At 37.7% G+C, this 24,792-nt stretch overlaps 1 protein-coding gene across 1 annotated transcript in view; it reads right to left on the reverse strand.

The window, feature by feature from the left end:
* Window positions 1-24,792, reverse strand: part of IL6ST (interleukin 6 cytokine family signal transducer) — a 31,452-nt gene continuing 6,660 nt past the window's right edge. The window contains exons 4-16 of the mRNA XM_083576058.1: window positions 23,887-24,019; window positions 22,064-22,218; window positions 19,459-19,610; window positions 16,669-16,825; window positions 15,153-15,235; window positions 14,069-14,288; window positions 12,375-12,551; window positions 11,323-11,424; window positions 10,555-10,701; window positions 9,048-9,188; window positions 7,922-8,018; window positions 6,367-6,448; window positions 1-4,963 (exon numbers count right to left, since the gene is read on the reverse strand). Of these exons, the coding sequence (XP_083432184.1) occupies window positions 4,268-4,963; window positions 6,367-6,448; window positions 7,922-8,018; window positions 9,048-9,188; window positions 10,555-10,701; window positions 11,323-11,424; window positions 12,375-12,551; window positions 14,069-14,288; window positions 15,153-15,235; window positions 16,669-16,825; window positions 19,459-19,610; window positions 22,064-22,218; window positions 23,887-24,019 (2,342 nt within the window). The 3' untranslated portion in view covers window positions 1-4,267. The remainder of the gene's footprint in view (window positions 4,964-6,366; window positions 6,449-7,921; window positions 8,019-9,047; window positions 9,189-10,554; window positions 10,702-11,322; window positions 11,425-12,374; window positions 12,552-14,068; window positions 14,289-15,152; window positions 15,236-16,668; window positions 16,826-19,458; window positions 19,611-22,063; window positions 22,219-23,886; window positions 24,020-24,792) is intronic.

A 24,792-nucleotide genomic window follows, 5' to 3' on the forward strand; every position in this document is an offset into this window, starting at 1 on the left:
GAGAAACAAAAAGACAACTTTTAATTATGACTTCATAGTCTTATGCAGCTAGAAAAGCAACATACACATACAACATACGGTACTCCAAAGACACTGAAGGCTACACAAATAGATACGTTAACAATAGTTTGCACAACACTGTGAGGATGACAAACATGCAACTATAGAGAGATGAGAATGGGTATCAGATGTTCTTATACAAGGGATGGCCAAGGGCTTGTTTATGCTAGCAGCTGACTACATGTCAGTGCTTAGTTGGGAGCTGAATTGACTGTTGGTTGACCTGAAACAACTGTCCAAGAAATTCTGGGAATTGCTCCAGGCATGCCTGAAAGATGTTTGCACAGCTTTCCTTTTTTTTAGTGGAAGGTTGTCTTCACTAAAGTGTGACCTATTGAAGTTGAGTGGCTGCAACTTCAAGACAGTGCCTTATCTTTGAGATTTTCTCTTGCATTTTTATGGTCTTGGTTGAAACAGGTCACATCTAGCCAAGCCAGACAGGAAGTAGGAAGTACATCTTAGTTAATTGGCCCAGACAAGAACCTTCCTCCTAGAGTACAGAGATTAGTCATGTGAATGATTGTAAATGGTTGTATCAAGCTGCAGCACAGACAGGTCCCGATGAAAAATTAAGCACTGTGTGCATTACTGTGAGTTGACAATCAAAAGGTGTTTATGAACCTTTACCAGATTGATGTCTGGAGCAGTAAGCTACAATACTGATGTTCAGCATCAAATTTTCACAGCTGTTTTGAAATCAAATGAGGTTTCCCACTTTTCTGTAGACTTAAATACAAAGTTCTCCAGCTAACATTCCATCCAGCAGTCAGAACATAGCATGGTATATCTCCATACATTTTGTTGGTCCATCACTTTAGCTAACAAGCAACATAAGGAGGCAGTATTGGGTGAGAAAGAGACATGGGTAGCATATTACATAGGATGGAATGCATGTATCAGCATAAACTGTTAATGTATTTGTACAATCCCTGCAACCAGCCTATGTACAAATGCTATACAGAGTTAGGGAATGCATTGCTCCAGAATATCTGAACCCAGAGCTTGTATGAAGGTCTTTGTTGTTTCACCCCACTGACACCAAATGCAAGCAAGGCATCCATGTGCAAGTCCTACTGAACTCAGCCTTAATTCTGAGTATTTAAGAACAGAATCTGGTTTAAATCCATGCATGATAAAGTAAACCACAGTGTTTAATTATAAGTCACACTTAATGCCACATTAGTTTGAATTTTATGAACAAAATTACATGCATGTAGAATTTTATTACATAACAATTCTATCTCTCACAAAGGAATGGATAATACTTAACCTTAAAAAAGGTTTACATTTTTATTTCAGCTTGCTTCAGAACTCTGGTTTAAAAACAGGTGTTCAGGTTTTTTTGGTTTTGTATTTTTTGAAAGCAGTGCTTTAAGGTCAATTTCTGCAGTGTGGCTTTCTCAATACAGAAAATAAGCATGTCACATGTGAAATCTCCCCCACAAAGATACATATATATAGCATGTAAATAACCTTTTACCTTACATTGCCTGTTAACTGGATTCAGGCAATTTAGTGTTGACATGCCTGAGGAAGATGTTAGGTGCTATTTTTTACTGTCACAAATCAGCTTTTGGTGCGGCCAAATGAAGCAAAATCTCAAAACCCTCTTTTCAACATTAGAATGGTGTATTAAACAATACACAAAGGCAGGAGTAAACTGAATTGTGGGAGCTTCCTCTTCCCAAGAGTTCATCTTGCCTTCAACCACCAGGTGGAACTAAAGCCCAACTTTCACAGGCAATGGGCGATTGGACATTTCCTCTCTGCACACCAGAAAAGCTTCAGAAGTTAAATCCCACTGGTTTCAATGGAACTAGGAAGTGTGCATAGGATTGCTAACTTAAGGCTAGAATTCTGTACTCTTATTTCATACACACTTGGGAGCTTGCTCCATTGAACTCTGGGACTTATTTTTAAGTAGACATGTATAAGATTGCACGGTTAGTGGCATTGATTTGATTGAGACTGCCCCTCCCAAATAAATGTCAAGACAATACTCTGTGTTCTGCATAACAAATCACCAAGAGGGATTGCGCATTTAGAGTACCAGAGAAGGAAAACAATTTATAGCTTGCCTTTCTTTCATTATGGAACCCAAGGCAAGGCACACATGACTCTTAGGTAGTCCCCATTCAGGACAGACCAGACCTAAACCTACTAAGCTTTAGCAAGGTATATTTCCATGTTGTCTCATACCACACCCTGTGACAAACTTTTGAAAATGCTCAATAAAACTTTTCATGAGTAATTCCACTGAAGATCCATTTTTAAATTTTATTTAAAAATATTTTTAAATTTTGGTGAGGTAAGCTTGCTAAACAAGGAAAGGCGAGTCTAAACTTCAAACAATGTGTTTTAAACTATATTTAACTGTAATGAAGTAAGGTGATTGTAGAACTAAATTGTGTTGCAGACTAACATGAAGACAGACAGGTCAAGCATTAAAATGGGATTCTGACACTTGTGATACCATACAAGAAGACTGTATTGTGGTCACAACAGACTGCTTTTGCCACTGAGAAACTTACATTTATTTTACTGGGGCCTGTATAGGACAAGTTCAAAAAGCACAATGGGGCTTACTCCCAGGTAAGGTGTTAGGATTGCAGGTTTAATTAAGCACTCAGAACACTATTCACAGTGTTAACTTTGCCTTCCCCCAAAATAAATCTTGGGAAGATTTGTTTCTGAAAAATAGAAAAATCACAATAAACTATGGACTGAATATTGTTGGCATTCATTACATTTTTAGAGCACTGGATGAAGTATAACTGCATCATAAAAGTGGCATTAAGGAGCCATGCACTACAAGCAGGTGAAGAGTAAATCTATTAGCTCAACATAAAAAAAACAATTCTGAGGTGGTCATGGCACAAACTCATTATTATAATTTATGAACCTTGCTGTAATCAGAATTGTTTTTATAGAAGAAACCCTTAAAACATTAAAATGTGTTTTACAGCTATTCAATCTTAAGAGACTGGCTGCCTGATCTTCATAGCCACCGATTACAGTGCAAGAGCTTACAAAGTAAAAGCCACTGAGATCTGAAAACACAATCACTACCATAGTTAAATTGTTGAGGAAGAATCAAATTAACTTTTATTTCCTGTTAAAACAATTGTAGTGCTTTTGGATTGCTTCAAAAATCAGTCTCAACTTAATGATTTTATATTATAAATACAAAAAGAATCTGCAAGAAATGTTTCTAGATTTATTCATTGGCGAAAGAGAAAACCCTCCATGCAGAGTGCCAATACTGCAGTTCTTCAAGATGTCTTTGTGGGTCCGCCATGGCTATGCAGTTTTCTTCTTCTGTTCTACGAATTAATAATGGCAGCAGGGAATACTAGAACCTGGCAATGGCAGTCAGAAAGAGCAGTGGACTTTCCCCCTTAAAAACACACTTACTATATAACTTCATTATTATTAAATATGTTTACTTCACCCAAGTCTATCCTGATAAAAAGCAAAAAAAGTGCACTTATAAGTGCACAGGTTATGAGTTCTAAAAGTGTTTAAACGGCAGTAGATTTGGCTCAATTTGCAAGACAGGAAGGGTATGAAATACTGGCATTTGACGTTAATAGTATTTTGATAGTCATGATTCATGTAAATATCTCACTCCACTGGCTTGTAGTTCTTGACTGGCAAGGAGGGCACATTTCCAAATAAAGTGTTTCTGGTCCATTAATCTGGAAATATTAGATGCCATCTAATATTTTGATTCTGCCATAAGTTTGGCCACAGATTTGGTCTCCAGATTATTTTTAAAGCACAGTTGTTCCAATATAAAACACTGTACTTTTACATAGCTGACAACAAAGTTGATGAAAAGAGCACATTTCATAATACACTAATCTCTTCATCCTGTAAGAAGGTATTCACAGTCAGTCTCCATCTCTATGCCGTTACCTCTAGCAAAATGAGGTGTGTTCCATTTTAATTTAAAAGAAGTGTGATGCCCCAGAAGAAAACTGAATGGCAAGTAATTTGCCTGAAAAGTTGAGTGACATGTAGTGCTTGAAGGAATATTTCTGCAAGAACGGGTGGAAACTTCCAACTTAAATCAAAGTCCGCAAACCCATGTTGTCCACGTTTTCTTCCATAAATGAACTTGAATTGTTCAGCAGAAGCAAGATTAAAAAAAGTTTAACTTATCAGAACCAATAATGTAACAGTATCTACTGGTGGCAGTGTCTCCTCACTGGGGCATATAACCACCCTGCTTTACAGTCTGTGGTAAGTAACACTTTGGGACCTCATCCTCTGTCACTGCATTTGTTCTCATTGTTTCAAACTCTGCAGCTAGTCCTTTGGGGCTTGGGTGGAAAGCACCTGCTAAGGCAACATCATGTTCATCTGGGCCAGAGCTACACATTTGCAAAGTCTGAGGTCCAGCAGCATCTTCCTCATTTATTGGAGAAATCTGTTTTGCCCCATCCAAATGAGGCTCCTCCATGACTGTATCATCGTTATTACAATTCTGTTTGAAATAGCGATGCCTTGGTGTTGAGTTGTCGCTTCCCAGCCCTGGCGGATCTTCGGGCCTCTCCTCCGAGTCTAGTAGAGGTTGCGTTGACTCAGACCTTGAAAAGACTTGGACTGAAGGTATCTGGTCCCGGTAGCCATTGGGTACAACAGTTGAATACTGCACAGTGCTGGAAGTATTTTGAGCAGGTTCGCCTTCATCGCTGTCAGAAACGCTTTGTCGAGGAGAAGACATGCAGGATGACCCCCCTATACCACTGCTGTGCCCTTCTGAGGCATTTTTCTCCTTTCTAAGCAAGTCAAAAGGCTTAGGATCCTGTTCAGAAAATGACTTCTTGTCAATTTCAACCACACTGACATCAGTAAAGCTGCCTTCGGGATATATCTGATCTTTGGAATGATGAAAATGCTAGGGAAAAAACCACAGATTTAATTAATGCTACCTTTAAATGATGCAACTTGATTAACTATATTCAGGATCTATATTATGCTGTCGTTAGCATGCACTCAAAAATCCTTCTAGGACTTACAGTTACTTGAGCAGCGAGTTAGTGCAGCTCCAATTCAGTCTTTTGACTTTAACCCCCTCTCACCTAAATACTGAATTATTCAAAGTTCACAACAGTGCTACTGCCTTATTTGCATTATTCCCCAAACATGGTTCAAAAAGTTTCTGTATATAAAATTGGATTCTCTCCAGGATAGCAGATTAATTATTTCTACTTAAAGGATTAAAAATATTAAGTTTCTTCCATGTTTACTGATACAAAAATGGAACAGTAATTCCCTCCTCCACAACTTTTCAAATGAGAAGTGCTGGAGCTTGCATCTAACTGGGTATTCATTTTTATTTTTCATCTTTAAATCTCAATACATGAGAGTTTGTTGTAGCAATCTCCATGTTCCCTAAAGGAGTAGGCAGACTTCAAGCCTGCAGGATCTTTGTTTTTTTCTCAGACCTCACAGATCCACCAGTTGGAGCTAAGCACATTTCAGTGGATTAGAGGGGCAGAGGTGTTCTTAGAATTGAAGACGAGAGCACCTCTGAGTGCCTCTCAGCCCAGGAATTTGTTTTCATTACTAGAAATGAGCTTTCTATTCCAAATCCCCCCCCAGCTTTATTTCAACAGTGTTATCCAAAGGAAAAAGTTGCTTTCTGATCTCCAGCTGTTTGCAGCAACATCAGTAATCTACTAAAAAGCATCCAAAGATCTACCTGAAATTTTTTATCTATCTTCTGTTCACCTCTGCCCTAAAGGCATTCATATTTATTACTTCAACGGTGCAAGGGTGCACCTGGAGGTGAACACTCGTTCTGGGCCTAATATCTGAAATGCTCTTTTCCTTAAGTGTCAAGTTATTATTTCCCTTCTTTCTGTACTTGTAGCAGAGGCCAAGTGCCAAGAAGCCACTCTCCACTCATATTTCCCCTCGCAATACAATACTTTTTCAGCTACTAATTTCTGGAGCAACTTGTAACATCTCTACACTCTTCTGAAGACTCAGTTTCTCAGTTTTGGTTTCTGTTAATGCAAGTCCTGTTTTAAACACAAAGTCACAGTTACTGTTGGACTATGAAGAATTTTTGTGGCAGGGATACTCATATCCCAAGAATGGATGCTATTAAATTCCACAATAAAATATTTTATTTCTAGCCTGTTTTCACTTCCCTTTCCCAACCATTACTATCCTTTTGCTTAGGAGAGTTGCATCCTACTGCCACATTAGTGGTTTAACTATGGAAAGGCAGCATACAAATAAACAATGATGAGGACGACAAAGTACTTCAGAATAGTCTGTTTTTGTTTTTACCTTTGATGGCGTTTGTGGTGACCACTGGGCAATAACACTCTTAGAAGGATCAGGCACGTTAGGCCAGATGTGCTTCTTGATGCTGGCAAAGGATCAAGAGACAAGTCATTGCATTGCAATTGCAAGTGCCTACTGATAAAACCTACACCAATGTTAAGCTCCAACTTTCAGATTCTTAATGTTATGATTTTTGAGCTCTGTATATAGGTGAACAGGGGTCCTGTGGTCTTGGCCACACCTTGTGAATAGGGGAAAAGATTATGCAGACAGAAGATGTTTCAAGTATTCTAGGTCTGATGCTACATCTGGAAAACCACTGCCAGCCTTTTCACCTTCACAGAGGGCAGCTCTGGCTGAGAAAAGGAAGCCAGGAGAGACTTGCACTGGGCCAGGTTGGAATGTTTTCCTTACTTAGCATCACTATGGCTGTAAAAGGAAGGGGCAATAAGGCCCAGAAACTACAAAAGTCTGTTTTCTTTCTTTCTAAACAAATGCATGCAATCCATGACACAACCAAGAAGGTTCTGTTCCACACCCCAGCCAGATGCACTGCTCCATGTGCCATCTCCATAGGAGGCGTGGCTGGCTAGGATATGGAACAGCCTTCGCTGCTGCAGCACCCCGGCTGTGGAACATTCGCTTAAAAGGAGATAACTGTACTCCCCCACTCCAACAATGTTTAGGCAGGTGGGTTAAAGAAGAGTTTGGAAGAAGAGTTTGGATTTGATATCCCGCCTTTCACTCCCTTTAAGGAGTCTCAAAGCGGCTAACATTCTCCTTTCCCTTCCTCCCCCACAACAAACACTCTGAGGTGAGTGGGGCTGAGAGACTTCAGAGAAGTGTGACTAGCCCAAGGTCACCCAGCAGCTGCATGTGGAGGAGCGGAGACGCGAACCCGGTTCCCCAGATTACGAGACTACCGCTCTTAACCACTACACCACACTGGCTCTCTAAAGGATTCTGACTTGCTTTAATTCCAACCAGGTTGTGAATCTGCTCATCAGCTGTTTTAATGCTATGAACTGTCTTGAGGGTACTTTCAAGAGCTGAAAGGTAATATGTAAATTATTACACACACATACACCAACTAAAATATGAGTAGTGTTATAAATTCTTTCTGTAGGATTACAAAAAGCAGGGGTGGGGAATGTCAGGCTCAGGGCCTGAATATGAACATGGGACCCACCCCAAGCTATTCTCCTTTCCCTGACCCTGTGCTCTACTGCTGTTGCCTGGCTGGTACATGCCTTCAATATGTGATAGCTGCTCTTGCTTGCCTGGATGGAGAGATATGAGTATACACAGTTCTGCCTTTTGCATGGCTGCAATGTACCCTATTATCCAAAGAACAACATCTGTTCCTCTGGCATTTTGTCTCCACCAGTGTCAAGCAGCAGCCCCTCCCTGCCTCAAGACAGCCCATGAGGAAATACAGCCCTGGGCTTGAAAGGAAAAAAAACCCAATCAGAGCAAACTCAGAACTTTTGCCTAATACCTCTTTCAGTGTTAAGGCAGCAATATTTTCCATGCAATGTATTGAAATAAGGATGCTTACCTATCTCGTTTGTTGAAGCAAAATAATACACCTAAAAGAGTAAATAGCAGGATTGCTAGGCACACAGGGACAACAATTGCTTCAATTTCTCCTTCCGCTAAAAGGTAAAAGACAAAATGTTAGATGTTTTTAATATCTCCCTAAAAATGCTGTGCTTAGTACAATCATATTTTAAAAACATGAAATCCATTAGTATAAAGTAAGTCTTTCAGAACCTGACCCTAGTCTTCTTTGCTTGAGAGAAAAAAAGTTTAAATGATTTAGATGAGCTTTAAGGCATAATAAGCAAAATCTTTTATTTTGTTACACTTTTGCCCTACTTAAAAATAAAGAATAAGGCAAAGCCTAAGGTGACTAACAATAAAATCCAGAATAAAAAGTAACTGATCCACACAAAATAAGCAGTAATACAATTAAAATATCAAAAGAAAGGAAGAACAGATTTAAAACGTAAGAAAGGACAACTAATTGAGAACATGAATTACAGCAATATGGCAGAACAAATCCACCCTGGCAGGCCGAATGCCCGCTTACATAAAGGCTTTGCCTGGCAGCAGAAGGCCATCAACAAGGGGACTAGGTCTATGAGCCTCCGCTGTAAGGAGTTCCAAAACCCGGATACAGCCACTCAAAAGACTCTCTCTTAAGTATGTGAAGATAATGCAAAAAGGTATCTCTAGGTAATATGCAGAGGTGAGAAAACTTGTTGTAATATTGACCCATCTTAATTCATGTTTTCAGTGAGTGTCCATCCAACCAACCAACCTGTGTGGTGTGATGCCACCTAGTGTCCAAAGACAGGGAATGCACTCAGTCAATGCACAGGTATGCACAGGTATTCTATTCCTTCCAGTTCTTTTAAGCAGATGCTTTGACTTCAAGTGCCATTTCTGTCACTGGGCACTAGATGGCATCACATGATGGATGGACAGCCACCCAAGCCACCTTTCAGATGAGACGAATGGTTGCTTTTGATCATCAAGTTTGGGTTATCAAGTGTGGAATACAGTCCCAGAGTACTACTTAAAGTTAAACTATGAAACGAGACATGTGGCGCTACCAATGCATACTAGGTCCTGAGCAGTTCAACAATTAAACATATTAAACATTTTATGTAAGAACTTACCAAATTTCTTTGTAGTAAATGTAAAAGCAGGACCCCTTTTCCCTCCATTTTTTGTGTATGCTGCTACCTGCACCATGTATAAAGTGTCACTTGATAAGGACGACAGTGGGTACTCCGTTTTAGAAGGGTCCACAAACACAACTGGAAATGAAAATCACCCATTTGATATGCATTATACAAAACAGTAGACAGCTCTTGTATTAACACTATACCAGCAAAACCAGTTTTACCCATCAGTTATAATTTTCATGATTCAAATAAAAAGAAAATGTGAAGACTGTGCTTCAACTCGCATGCCTGGTATATAAAACTCGTCTATAACACCCCTATCACCAAATAAGCAGTACTTGTTTCAAGTTCAATACTCTACTACAAAAGAAGTGAAAGTGTAAATAGAGATCTTGTTAGAAGTTTGTGGCCTTCATTTAAATAAATTAAAAATTTAAAGGAAGTGTAAAATAACGTATGTTTCACTTTAAGATCAAACTTCAAAAGTGTTTTTAAACAAAAATATTCAACACAGCAATAATGAAGTTTGCTACGAGAACACTGGTGCTACAAAACGCTAAGCTATGACTTAGTGTTACGTGAGCCGAAGCAAGTTTCAGCCTCATGTATTCTCCCCCCCCCTTCCTTCTCCAGGCATGACTACAAGAGGACCGGAAACATCCCCTCCAGTTTTTTTTAAAACTAACCAGAATATCATTAGACCTGAACTGGTGAAACTCTTGTTAGTTAAACTATACAAACCAAGATCAGGAACCACAATTTGATCTTAGTTTGTTTTTAACAAATTATATGTTAAACCAACCAGCATTTCCGTGAGATACCTTACTATCTTGGCAAATGAGCATGCTCTCCATTTATCTTTTGGGGCTGTGGTAGGGCACATGGGAGGAGGTAAGATATTTAGATTATGCCACTCATTAGTCAAAATGAGCAGCTGGTGCTGTGCACAAACGGCTGCAGAAAAGTCAGCAAACACTCAGATGCTTTAATGCCTAATGACTTTCCAGTGCCCCACTATTCAAGAGGTATCCTCTGCATTCTACATCAGCTGCAACCTCTAGATCATCAAAACAAGCTCACATAGAGCATATTATGCTTGTCAGGATATGAAAGCTTGAAGAGCTTTTTATATATTTCCCGGAAGTTGTAAAAGGCTAAAAGCCACACCAAAGAGAGCCGACTCAGTAACTGGAAGGAAGTGAGCTTAATTTATGACTGAAAGTTCCTATAGATCACAGTCAAAAGGAATGACTTTAGAAAAGAAAAAAATTGTTCCTAGAAATATGAGCCAGCAAAAAACATAAGCATAATGAGGTATAGCAATTACTACACTTGTGCCACATCACTATACATTATGATGCTGCTGCAGACATAAATGCTAACTTAAAATGTCTGGGGTTTGGGTAGAGAAAAAGGCAAAGTGAAGCTTAAAATACCTTTAGAAAAAGTAATCTCAGTTGAATCATATATTTAAACATGATAAGCAAAACTCAATTACCTGTTTCATTTCCAGTAGCTGTTCTGTAAATTATATTGTAGTATTTGATAAATCCATTCTGTTCTTCTACTGAAAGAGGTTCCCATTCAATAAGGGCGTCAGTTTTTCCAACTTTTGCTGTGCGAACAGTGGGACCTATAGCAGGTGCTATTAGTGGAAAATATTGAAAAATTAATTCTGAAGAGCAAATTCTAGATAATTGCTTATTTTAAGTTTGTTATATTAAAATGCCATTTTATCTGGTATACTGGTAAATGACATACTATGTCTGATTGTATTGTAAGAAAAGAAGAACCTTTAATTTTCAAAGTCTGTATTTTGTTGAGATTTCTAAGAAATTATTATAATAACGAACACAACAAGGTTTGCATAATAAGAGCCCGTATATTAATAACTATGTACAGAGAATAAAAAGTAAAAAGTAAAAAAACCTCCACATTTAAAAAGTATAGGCCATTTATCACAGATTTTCATAAATATTTCCAGAGCAAACGGGAGAGGAGCACATGAGTAAACACTAGATCACTAGTCACGTCAGAAGAAAGCTAAAGACTCTGGAGGTTTCTTTCTTTACTTATCACATTAAAAATAGAAACCATATGACAACATGAATCTGGTTTGGCCAACCCTTAAGCTAGCTGCACAATGTGAGTTAATTTCTCAGAAAACACCATCTGCCCAATGCAGTCATGCCACCTATTGATGGAGAAGTCCGAAGACATTTTTGGCTACTGTCATGCAAGAGAAATTCTGGTGCTTTAAACGTACCATCTTCTTCAAGGTATGCTTGTATTGATCTTTCTTCTCCTTGACCATTTGAATATAATGGATACACACTTATTTTATAGCTTTTCCGTGGCTTTATGCCTCCTAAGGAAATAATTTTAAAAATCAGATTTGCATATTCTCAAATATATAGATTCACTGACATTTCCATTTTGAACACTAGTTCATCAATTCCCTCGATACCTTTAATCAAATCCCTTCATTTCCACTCCAGCAGCCTTTTCAGCTGAAGATTGGGGTACAAATACTCTAAACACTTGGAAAGTCAGCTGAACAGCCTAGAAGCTATTCTAAAATACATCTGAATGAATCTTGGATGCTATATAGGACATGCTGGCAAGTGATTGTGCATATGTTTCATACTTATTCTCTATCTGAAATGTCTAAAGGGAACTTTTTGGGGTTGCGATGACCAAGCTATCCATCCATGGGTGGGGACAGAACAGCATTCTCCATAAAAATCTGTGAAGCTACCTAGTAAATGCAGTGTCAGAGAGTTTCTTAACTATACTGGAAAACTGTAATCCTGAAGAAACTAAATGTACTCTTGGCATAGCTGTGACACCCAAGGTCTGTTTTCCCATCTGTTGTTAGTGTAGCTACTGAGCTCTGTTGTCTCTCTTGCAGGCTTCAATATGTTCCCTTGACACAAAAGGGATGAGAAGCAGGATTACCTCTGAACTATGATGAAAGGGAGACTGATTTTATTCAGAGCTCAGTCATTGGCAAAGAAGGGCACACACACTGATAAGACTTCACAAAAGGACAAAACTGGCATGCTGTAACATTGAATTCATCTCTCTCAACCTATAAAAAGTGCCCTAAAGGAATTCTTCCCCATGTGTGACAGGAGCTTAGAGACTCACTAAAAATATCAGATATTACAGACATATTTATATATTTTTTATATTTAAAAAGATGTCAAATTACAACTGCCTTTTTATCTAAAAAAACCAAAATCACATTTCTTTAAGGTATAAAAAAAGTTTGTGTACTCTATAAATATCCAAGAGTTTATAAATATTGAGAGTTACCTCTTAAAAATGTGCGATTTTTCGTTCCAGACTCCTGTTGCCATTCACTAGCACATGTCAAATTGTCACACTCTTCATACCATTCAATTATGTATCTATTAACATCAGTTTTAGGAGCTGTCCACTCTACCCAGAGCTTGCCATCTTTAGGAAATGCTGTAAGATTTTTCACTGGAGCTGAAATGACCATAAACATACTGTTAAATTAGTATTTTTATTTCTAAAAGAATAACATTTCAAACATTAAAAAACTAAAAAGGGTTGTTGGAGAGCTGTAATTATATTTCACTACAACAAAATGTTAATAAAGCCTGAGCAGATGCCCAAGCTTGCAATTCAATCAAGTTTTGACAACCAAAGAGAATTCAAATGTTTACATTTTGAAGCATGTTTAATAAAGTTTTCATTGCTCCTTAAGAGCTACTGTGGTGCAATGGCTGAAAGCAAAAAATAAAAATGACCTGTTAGTGGCCAGGTCCACCACACTGAGAAATCGCCATATAAATATAGCAGTATATAGTAAGGGAATAAAATATGTTTTTAGTATGTACTTATTCCTTTTTCAGTTGTTAGGTGGTGCCACATATTTCAGAGGAAGTCTTACAGATACCAAATATGTAATCCCCACTTGTTCCTCTCAGCTATAGACTTCTGTAGAATGGGGCTGTAAGTATTACAACCCATTTTAATGTATTTTTATGTTACAGTATTTTACTTATCATAGATTCATAAATTTTAAAGACATGGCAGGGGTCATCTAGTCTAACCCCCTGCAATCTCAGCTTAAGCATCCATGACAGATGCTTGTAGGATTATTGGTTTTATTTTGTTGCGGGTTATGACTTCATAATAAATAATCTGTATTGGTATTGCCCATTTGCTTTGCTAATAGTCCAAGTTAGAATGAAGATGCCAAGTCTCACAAGCTTGCTTCCATTTACTAATGCCTACACTGCCTTAAATAAGTCAGAAAAGTTTAGAAGCTATCCTGTAAAGCCCCTGGATTTAAGTTAAAAGGAAAGAGATCTGATGAGGAAGCAGCATTATCTGAAGCCACCTTATGGTTGAAGCTAAGCAGTTTGGGGTATGGCCAATACCTAGATGGCCTGGAACAATGTACGCCATTTTGGGTTCCATGACAGAAGAAAGTTGCATTATACATGTAATAAAATAAAATGAACTGGACAGATGCAATGCTAATTTGAAAACAAACAGAAACTGAAAGACTGATATCCTTCAATAAGTTTACATTTGAAATATTTCCTCTTCTTGTGGGGATCCAGTTTACACATCACATTAAACCACCGTTAGAAACGAACTATGATTTAATGTGAATGTGCAACATGTGGCTAAAAAGTTCTTGTTGTACTTCTCTGGCTTTGTTGTGTGTTCCACACTCAGGCTTGAGGTTTGTTTCTCCTCTAACAAACCACAAGCAGCAAGCACAAACCTTGGCTGCTCCTCCTAGTTTGTATAGCAAGATACAAACCAAGGACCTGGGTTCAGATGACATGACAAGCCAAACTTTTTTTGTTCACCGTGAAGCAGGAGCAAGGAAGGAGTGCAGCACAAACTTTTCACTTAAGTGTTGTGGTTGACCGTTTAGTTTAATCTTACATGCGACCCTTCTAATGGGATGTCTGAAGTAGGCAAAAAAGTGGGATATATACTCAATGCCATGTGGGAGAACTTACCTCTTGAGTTAGTTGCTGGGATCAGCAAAACTGATGCAGGAGATTCACCCACACTGTTTGATGCTTTAATTCTCACTTCATATGTCCCATTTTCTACATTTAGAGTCAGCTGTGTGGTGTTCAGACTGTAGAATTGCTGTTGAAAATGAAGTGGTGGCTTTCCCAAGATAGATACATCGTATTTCAAAATTATTCCATTAGCTTCAGAAGGATTTAACTCCTGTCCAAAATAGAAAAAGATCTGTTTTATTTGACAGTTTATATGTGAACATCTGAGATTAGCTAATGAGAGTAAGACCTTTAGGGGTCACTTAAGCCAGAACCATCTATTCTGATGAGCTGCAGCTCACCAACGTCTAAGGCAGAGCCTTTCTCGGACTTGCTAACCAAGATCCTAACCAATATTGTACAAGGATCCTTTTTTATGCAAAGCTTGTCTACTACAGAGCTATGCATGATACCTTTTCCAAAGTCCTACTCAGCCATGATATTTACCATCTGGCCTTGGGCACAATGCTCCAGCTAACATCATTTCATGCTTCTCATCCATTATGACAGGAACACACTATCTTGTAACTTGCTGAGATCAGGCTTACGTGTTAAAGTTTTGTTCAAAGAGAATAAATCACTTCATTCAAAATAATTTTGCCTCATAAGCCAAACATGGACAATTCTCAAGCAGTATTTCACAGAACTGTTATCCAGAAACTACATCCATGTGTGCCATGTTTACAGAGAAGGTATATATTTACATATATACCTGTACAACTTGCAGTTTGCAGAAGCAAGGACTAAGAAAGCATAAGATCTTCATCCCTGTTTATTTTAAAAACGGACAAGTAGCAAATGTGACATACATGAGCCGTTTACTTCATAAGCTACACGTGTGCATATCTTACACTTCAATATATCCTGAGTGCAATATGTTGTGAAAGAAGCTACCACCTAGAAGAAAGTGTTTACAGTAGTGTTATAGTATCATGAGTTTACATATAACATGAATTATGTTTGTGTGCAGATGACAGATATTAGTGAGAACATGAGAAAATCAGACATGCAGTGTAGTAAATTTGGTACTACTTACCTTCCAGATCAGCACCAGAGTCCAGTTTTCTGGTGAGTGAACAGGACTAATCTTCCTCCACAGATCTGGTCCTTTAGTTGGTTCTGATAAAGACAAACATCTCTCTTAAGAATCATGTTTATTTAGCCCACTATTCATTTTTCTTTAATATATATGTAGTGTACTGAAAAAGATACAAGAAGAATAGCAGCCGTCTAGTCATCCAATGGTTGGCTGTGACATACAGCCAGGCATGTGTCTGCTGATATCACCTCCATGATTTGGGACAAGCAACCAGGAAAAGTGGCTGGGAGACTCCTACAGCTTTTCTGAAGTAAGGATCACAGTTGTGTGATCTGAAGGAAAGACAGACCCAGGTGGGCTAAAAGTCCCAAACTTTTTACTCACCACCAGTTAGGAATATAGTGAGGGAGTGGGGAAGATAAGAAAGCAGATACAGAAAGTCATTATAATTTTTTTTTATTTCTAGAATAAGTTTTTTAGGAATACATACAGCATGTTCATGGATTTTGATTTATCTTGTACTAACTACCAATCCAAATGAGAATAAGAGTTGGTGTTTCAAGTATCAATGAACATGTCAATAGCTTTGGAAACATGTTCCAAATCAAACTCTCAATATCAACTTAGAATAATTGTTTTATAAACCATTTTTGTTAGTTCTTAATCTCTTTAAGGTTTAAACCACATTTATAGGGGTTCAAATCAAGTATGTTGTAGAATTAATGCTAAAATACAGATAGGCACCAAATAATTTGGCCTTCTCCAAAAGTAAAATCTTTTTTGTATGTTGGTAATCTGTGAAATAGAGGAAATTAGAACCCAATAATTATTTTATTTGATTGTGTCAAAGATCTGATTCTGTCAGAAGATAGAGAGCTGGTGATTCACAGTAAGCCCTCAGCTTATGTTTTGGGAATCGTCCCTAAAGCTGAAATTGTATATAGTCAAAACACACTGGGTGCAATGGTGAGTGGAATTGCCAAAGTCTTTTTTCCTGGTTCCCCTTTTTAATTATATTATTATTTTGTCAAGCGTGTAAAGCTGTAAATGCGTGTAAAGGTAAATGCTTGTAAGTTACAGGCCTACTGTACTTATTAGCAGCTGGCCATATGGTAATCAGCTATAACTTGGGGGGGCGGGGAACCAACCCTCTGAGATACAGGGATGATTTACAGTTCAAATGGTAAAACTGACAAATTTGGTCAAGGTAAGAGAAGGAAGAAAACTCATTAATTTGTTGAGAAATTGAGCTTTATCATCATCTATTGTGAAATAAAGTACAAGATAATGCTGAACCATTACTTGGAGGTTAATAAGAGATGAACGAACATCAGAGTAAATTCGCAAATATTAATAACTACTGTTTGCTACTCATGATTTAAATGACAAATTGCATTCTATTGTATCATAGTTATTACACATATGTATACATATTTATTGTGTAGGAACCTTTTAATCAGAAACACATTTTGACAATTCGGAGCAAACTGGAGAAGTTTGGAATTTTACTTACTATCTTCAGCTGTGAACCCAACTACTTCTTTACTCCAGTCACTCCAGTGCTCTCCCCAACTAGTTACACAACGCAGCTGAAACACATATTTTGTGTTTGGTCTGAGATCTTGAATGAAGAAGGAATCTCTGTGTGTTGCTGTGTCTTCAAGAGGAACCTGCCAAAATGAAACTGGGCTTTAAGAAGTGCTACTAGTGAATGAGCAACATTCACTATACTGAATTTTCTAGCTCTCTCTCAAGATCAGCATAGCAAATTTAGATGTTTTGTTTGAATGACCCTCGTTAGCATAAAACATGAAATTGTGATAAAGAACTTAAATTCAAATTACACTATTGTTTAGTCACTATTCTCTCCATCTTCCATTGAGTGTTTTTTGCCTGCTTCAAAAACTGAGAAAGCTTATGGAGCTAAACATCTTATCAAGAGAGAGAAAGTAACTATACTTTATAATTCTTATGTTGCATCATTTATTTATTTTTTGCAGTCCTGAAGTATATTGATAACAGGCATCAGAATATATATTTTTCAGGTCAGCTATTATATCCAGTTAAACCCTCACCACCTACGAAAGCTAAGCTACCAACTGTCCTATTTCCATAGGTTGACAGGAGGTTAACTGAATTGGGCTCTATTCCGATCACGTGCCGTAGGCAAGAGGAAATTAAAATTGTAACAGAAATTATATGGGTATTTGGGGGGGATCTGAAAAGGTTAATTTCAGAAAGCTCTATTGTACATTAGAGCTCTATTTTTTTTTAAACAATAAATTAAAGGCATTGTAAAGGTGTAGCAGTGTTCCCAGGGTTCTTCCCTATACAAGAAAATGGCTAGAATGGTGACCTGGATTTGTTGTTGTTAAAGAAAGCTCTTATACTTTGTGAAGTCTGCCACCTTGTGATAAGTAATGCAGTCTTTGCAGAGATTTCACTCTGCCCCCAATCCTTCAAACCTATGAAATTTGGCTGGACACTACTTTGGCCCAGTACTAGTTTCAAGCAGCTGCCTAGTTTTCCAAGGAGTTCACACGTGCCATTAATCCTGTCTGAAACCAGGATTCTGAAATTTAGCCTCCACTGTCTTAAAAGATATCCCAAGCTTATAGTCTTAAAATGTGAAAGCACACAAATTAATGTGCACTGCAATTCATGCGGAGCAGGAGGTAGAGACAGGGTTCTTTAGCAGATGGAACCTTCTCCCTTCATCATAAAAGACCCAAGTAGACTAAGTATCCCTTGGAGCTAGATCCTTACTGCTTCACATTATATTTGCTGTGGCACTCATTCGTTTTTCTATCACACCATTCTAATGAGAAGGAATTTGCAGCAAGAGTTTCCCTTTCAGCGGTTTTAGGAATTTAGCTATATCATTGCTTCGAGACACTGGTCCAACACTTTCACAGCCTCTCCGGATTCAGATAGAATGGAGAGGTAGAGCTGTTTATTAATGGCATAGCGATGGTACTGTGCCAAATCCTCAAAGGACAGTCCCCAACAGTTTCATACAGAATGTTGACTAGCACAAGACAGAATGGACGCTTGCGTGACTGCACAAATCGAAAGCCACAGGGCCGAGAAACAGCCTCCTAGAACTACTTTCTGGCTGTGACCCTGCAGGTAGGAACGGAACCACTGTACTGTAATGCAGTACCTTCAACTCCCACCTCCTTGAGTTGCATCAGAAGAACACCATAGCCAATAGTGTCAAAAGCCTCTGAGAGGTCAAGGGCAGCCAAGAGGATGGCATATTTTAATAAAGGATGTTTTAAGCTGTTTCAGTGTTAAAACTGGACCTGAAACCAGACTGGAATAGATCTATGTAGTCTGCTTCCTCCGGGAATATGTGCAGGGAATATTAAGACACTGGATGGTAGTTTTCTAAAACCTTGGAGGACCTCAGGGGGGATAACCTTCAGAGTGATGGACATAACTCTCTCCTGTAACGAGGCATCAACCACACTCTTGACCCATTCAGTAAATCCCGTCCTGATTTTATCAGCCATGATGGGTAGGGATCAGGAGAGCACATTGTCAGCCTCACTGGCACAAGTGTCCTGCCCACATATTTGGACTGCAACCTTTGAAACCGATCCCACAAGGTGTGATTTGATTATGTTCTAGGGACCTCTAATGGACTTGCACCGACTGAAGCATCAGGTTCAGCAGAAATCCAAGTGATTTTGCCTTGGAAGCGATTTGCAAATCTCACAGTACTACTACTGGAAAAAGTCAGAATAACTCCCTCTGAAAGATGAAACACCTTACAATTACCCATCCCAATAGGGATAAGCTTTATAATGATAGCAAATGTCTTAACACAATTATCTAAAGAAGTGTGGTATCTGAAGAAGTGTACATGCACATGAAAGCTCATACCAATAACTAACTTAGTTGGTCTCTAAGGTGCTACTGGAAGGATTTTTTTTATTTAGTTTCGACAATTATCAAAGTCAAACTTATTTTCCTATCCTGGCAGCAGCCTGTCAATCCCTTAGAAACTACTGTGAAGTAGAATCGACAAGCTTCCTCAACAGTTTATTTTCCTTCTCACCTATTCTTAAATTTCTATTTCACTTTTCCCAACAAGGATTTTTTATATTTCTTTTCACATTATTTAATTTATAAATGTTTCCACTGAACATTTAACTGAAATCTATATTTTCTGTCATTTAAACAAATACCATTCTAGTAGATAAAATGCAACTGTCACAGCTCTTTGGATGCAAACACACCAACTGTATAAAAGAAAATGCCACAAAAAATAATTGACAAATAATGGGTGTGGGGTTACCTGGATCCAGTTTATACTGTCAATGATCTTGTATCGAATTTGAAATCTCAGCTCCAGTGGTGCTTCATGAAATAGGTTTTCCCATGATAGCTTTAGGACTCTGGGAAATTCTCCTGAGTTGAGGGACAGATTGGATGGCGGCAGCGGTTTTACTAGGGGAAAAAAGGTGCACTCAATTAGCCACAGGCCATTTCATTGTTTTTAATATATAGGTTCCAATTAATTTGAAGTCTAATATTCAGGTACACAGCACAACTTTTGCTCCTTTATAACAGGAGCACAAACCTTCAGAGAAGTGGCGGGCTTCAAACTAAACCTCTCCAAAACAAAATTGCTGCTTAAAAATGTAACAACGTAAGAAAAGGAAGAGCTGGAAAAAACATCTGGCTTAAAGATCTGCAATAAAGCAAAATACTTAGGTATATGGATCTCTCCAAAAAACATCAATTTATTTCAGGATAACTGTATGAAAACCTGGAAAGAGATTAAAAGGAACCCCGAGATTTGGAGTCGGCTAAACCTTTCATTTTTAGAAAAGATCTCTATCATCAAAATGACCGTGCTTCCCAAATTATTCTTTCTATTCCAAACAATTCTGATTCTGGGTAGAACGGGCTGCCTCAAAACCTGGCAAAAAGAAATCTCAATTTTTTTATGGCAGGGAAAAAGACCTAGAATTAAACATCAAATTCTAATTGATGCAAAGGAAAGAGGAGGCTTTGCCCTGTCTGACCTAAAATTATATTATGAGGCAGTGTTAGAAAATCCCAGTACACGGTTTGGGAGAAATATAAAGATCTTTTAGAGCCTAAGAATGGTAGATTTCACCAGTGAGATTTCACCGCGGTAAAAAGGAAAAATACGGAAGGGAACTCGCCAACTTACAAAACTTTACTAAAGGAAGAAACAAACGGATTAAAGCTAAAAAGTTTTGAAGACGTAAGAGAGCAAATAGCAGATTGGTTTCAATACTATCAACTATTTGAGACATTTAAGATGGATTAAAAAAAGGGGTTTTCGACAGAGGCACCCAGACTGGAAACAGATTTCATCAATTCCAAAACAAAAATTCTTTCCAAGACATACAGACTCCTCCTTGACTGGGAAGTCAAAGAGGAGGACGAGGTTAAAGCCGCCAAGATTAAATGGGCCCAGGATTTTGGGTATAATATTGGTATGAAACAATGGGAAAGTTTATGGAAAGTTAACTGGAAATTCATGGCGTGCTATACGTTGAGGGAAAACTTTCAAAAGATGCAATACTGTTGGTATTTGACATCATGGAAGCTCTGCAAAATGTATAAAAATGTACCTAGTAAATTTAAGGCAATAAAATAAAACACCTGATAAAAAAGTGAACAGCAAAATAAAACAAAAATTGGAGTGTAACACTCAGAAGTGGCAATGAAAGCACCAACCTAATAATAAAATCTCAGAAAAATGAAAATGTTTCAGTTGGTGGCTAAAACTCGAAAGTGACTGTATCCTGAATGTGAGTTTTCTATAGCCACAAAAAAGGTCCTACCTGCCTAACCTCTGAAAGTAGGGGCAGCAAGGTAAGGAGCTCTGAATATCGTAACTACAGGAGAGGTTCATACAGGAGAGGGGGCCAGGTCCCCAAACTGACTTCAACAGAGATTCCTGTAATTGTTGATCAGTTCTAGCAAGTCCCTTTGAAGGCAGGCTCCTTGCACAAAACAGCTAACTGGTGCTGAAAGTGAATTCAAAGGTGCTTGTTGTAACCACTGATTAGTTATTTAGCATCCTCTTCTGAAATTTGACACGTGCTAATCACCGGATGCCATTACGAAATCAGGCGAGATCTCTTTAAAATGTTAAAAAAGCGCTTCGGATCATGCCCTGAAATGTACAGGAAGCCAGTTGAGTTAGTTTAACATGGGAAATATATAATCCACATGGTCAATTTTATTAATAACTATTTAAAAAACTCCATTTGAGTACCTTTTTGGGGGTTCAGTCCACCCAAACTCTGTGTAGGAACTATGTTGAATAAAATCAAACAGTAGACAGGATTGACCTGAGTGCAAGTGACACTTGCTTTGTGCTAAAACCAGTAAATTAAACCAATTGTTTGGTTTATTCGGGTCCATTCTATGAGTCTCAACCATTATCAGAGAACTAGAGGAGAAGCAACTAAAATTATTAAGAGGAGCCACCTCCAGAAAGGCTGGTGTATCTATTTTGGCTACAGAAATCCAACTGTTAGAAGCTGCATCTTTTGATGCCTGGAGTTAGCAATCCCATTATGGAAGGAGAGCAGGCTGCTTGATGAACCCAGAATCTTTGGTTGGTCAGTCCCTGCTTAAAGTCTCTCAGGTCTCATCAGTTTTCTTTGCCAGCTATTGTCCTCTTAAAATTTTTAGATATTTTTCCTAAGCCATTGCCTTCCAGCTTCAGGCACATTGGTTTACCATAATTTTCTAGACTCTCCCCAGTGTGACTTTTAACTAGAAGTATGACACTGAGGTGGTGGTCTTGTTCTTCCACCCTATTCCTTCTTTCACCATATAAAGAAACATTATCTTCCTTAGAATATATGACGATATGAAATCATTCATAGGAGTAGCCCTACTGATATATTTACCATGTTTTATAGGATCAAACACAATGCGGTCAGATTCAACTACCCCAAGAGCATTCTTTGCTTCTACCCACACTTCCAAGTCGACAAAAAATACAACCACAGTACTGGTACAAGAATTATTGGCACCCAGGCAGTCAGGAAACTCTTCGTTTGGCCTAGAAGTTGGAGAAAAAGAAGCAGGATTTAATACATTAAAAATTATATTGGTCCCAATACGTCAAAAACCACAACTATATGTACATATCCTTCACAGATTTAAACAGAGGTGAGTCTAGCAGAATTCAATGAAACTTACTCTGTAGTAAATGAGCTTTGGACTGTAGCATTTGCTCCACAATATCACAAAGAAAATTATTTATTTAAAGGTGGGGCTTTGATAAAAGGACACCAAATCAGGTTTTTTTCCCCAAAAGCAATTTGCTTTAATCCAAAAGCAATTTGCTTTAATCGAAATACTTTTAAGTAAAATAGGAAGTAGCTGTTCATATTTATTTATTTATTTATTTATTTATTTTTAATTAACTAGTACACCATTTAACCAGTCATAAGTAGGTTGACTTGTATGCATCAACCAAAAGTCTGGTAGATATCTCTAAACATTATGTTGTTTTCTGTTGTGGGGGGATTTAAAGCAAACTATTGTTCTCTCTTTTCCTCTTACAAAATATTCTGCTCTTTAAAAAAAAATCTTGCTGCAAACAGCATGGATTTGGTTTAAATCAAATCAATTTAAATCACTAGTCAGTAAGATTTACTGATTTAAATAATTTTTTTTAGAGAAGGAGTCATTTTTGCTGGTATAATCTTAATATTCACAACCAGATGAAGGTTTCATTTTTGGAATAATAAATTTTCAGAGTAGTTTTTACAGTTATATCAAAAATTACCGATTTGGTTATTCTATTAGAAATACATAGACAGATAATTATGATTATTATGAATATGCATATATTGTGAGTATTCTGCTCACAAGGTTGCGCTTTCATTTTTACTGCTTCACACTTAGGTACTTGTGCAGATCTATTCCACTCCAAACAATCTATTCATTGAACCTCTTGGAACTTAGCATTTAAGAGCTAAGGGGTTGATTCTGTGTATACAAATTTGCAAAGGAACAATGGGATTAAGGTTTTTTTCCCCTCAACTCTGCATGTTTATTTTATAACATTTTTCTTGTGAAGAAAAGGCATGTTATCTCTGCAGACACAAATTCAAACTTTTTAGAACAGCAAAAACAAGCATCTGTGATAATATCTTCTTGTTAGAAAAAAATGCCCCAAATAATCTTACAAAAACCTCTGAAAGAGCATGACAATGTGAATGGATTAGTGGAATTCATTTACCAAAAAATGTAAACACTGCATATAAAACCTCATGCTACATAATTAAAAACAAATCCTTATTTTCTGATGGATAGCTTTTGGACAATAATGTAACTTAAATAGAAAACTATCTTTAGAAAGAGGTTTCGTCCAAAAGCATTTTATTAAAAAAAAATCCGATTTAACTAAAAAAAATAAATCTGATTATTTATCCACCCTGGTTGCAAACCATATCAGTAACCAAAGTTATAGTCCCTCAAGATTCAGCTATTCAGTAGCTTTAGTCCCCTTTTTCTCATCCACTGCCTATTTTGGCTTTCAGCTCTTTTAAACTAGCAGGACCACTGTGCTGCTTAGACACAGTGTAGAGCAATGTTTAAATATTTTGAACAAGTGACTTCCCTTTAAAAAATTGTATGCTTAACAACAAATATTAAGAATTCAAAGTTTTGTATTCAACAAATTAACTACATGTCTTTAAAACTGAAAAAATATATCTACCACCGAGATTTCAAAGTATAATTGGTGTCCAGAAATGTGTATCTTCCAGGCTCCCAAGTACAAGTTTGAGAATATGTCTTTCTTCCTGTCTGATGCACAATGCAACTCAAATTCTCAGGCTTGTCTGGAGAAACTGCATTTAAACACACACAAATAAACAGAAGTTAATCTAGAAGTACACTTGCAAAAACAACATGAATTCATTTTGGTCCTAATCAATTTTTTCAAAAAACAAACAAACTCATTTTTAATTTTTTTCCCCAATACTGTAAAGCAGAGCATTCATGTCAAAAGGTCATCAAAGGTAAAGGTAAAAAGGAAGTACATCAAAACACCACAGTTGACATAAAATATTACAAGAAGGGAAGTATTTATTTCCTGCCTTTTTCCCTCAGAGGGACTCCAGACAGCTTACAAATAAAATAGGAAAATAAAAACACTTGAAGCAATAGTATCATTTTTACATACGAGGCAGCATATACAGCTGTAAATAGAATTTGTGTATCAAAATCTAATATTGTTCACCTGTTCATTCCCCAAGTTGCATCCAATATTGTGTAAGCAGGCTACTCACAGAAGGATTTCTGCTACTCTACAATAGCTTAGGGTCAGATGACACTCCAAACAGAATGGGCATGGTGCCAACTAAGGTGGTGTATCCTACTAACTACTGACCTATATGGTTTCAGGGCAGACAACCCTAAAGGGGTAACAGGAGCCATAACATTGTGTACAAAAAAGCCCAATGACTGCTCCCAGTCAAGGAAGATGCCATGACCAATGGTGTCAAAAGATGCAAATTCGAGAAGCAGGAACAAGGTTGCACACGGTTTGCCCTGCTCTTTGTAAAGCTCATCCATCAGGGCGACCAAGGCCAATTCATTCCCATGACCAGGCCTGAACCCA

This window comes from Podarcis filfolensis (genome assembly GCF_964270895.1).
Source record: "Podarcis filfolensis genome assembly, chromosome: 11".
NCBI classification, from domain to species: Eukaryota; Metazoa; Chordata; class Lepidosauria; order Squamata; family Lacertidae; genus Podarcis; species Podarcis filfolensis.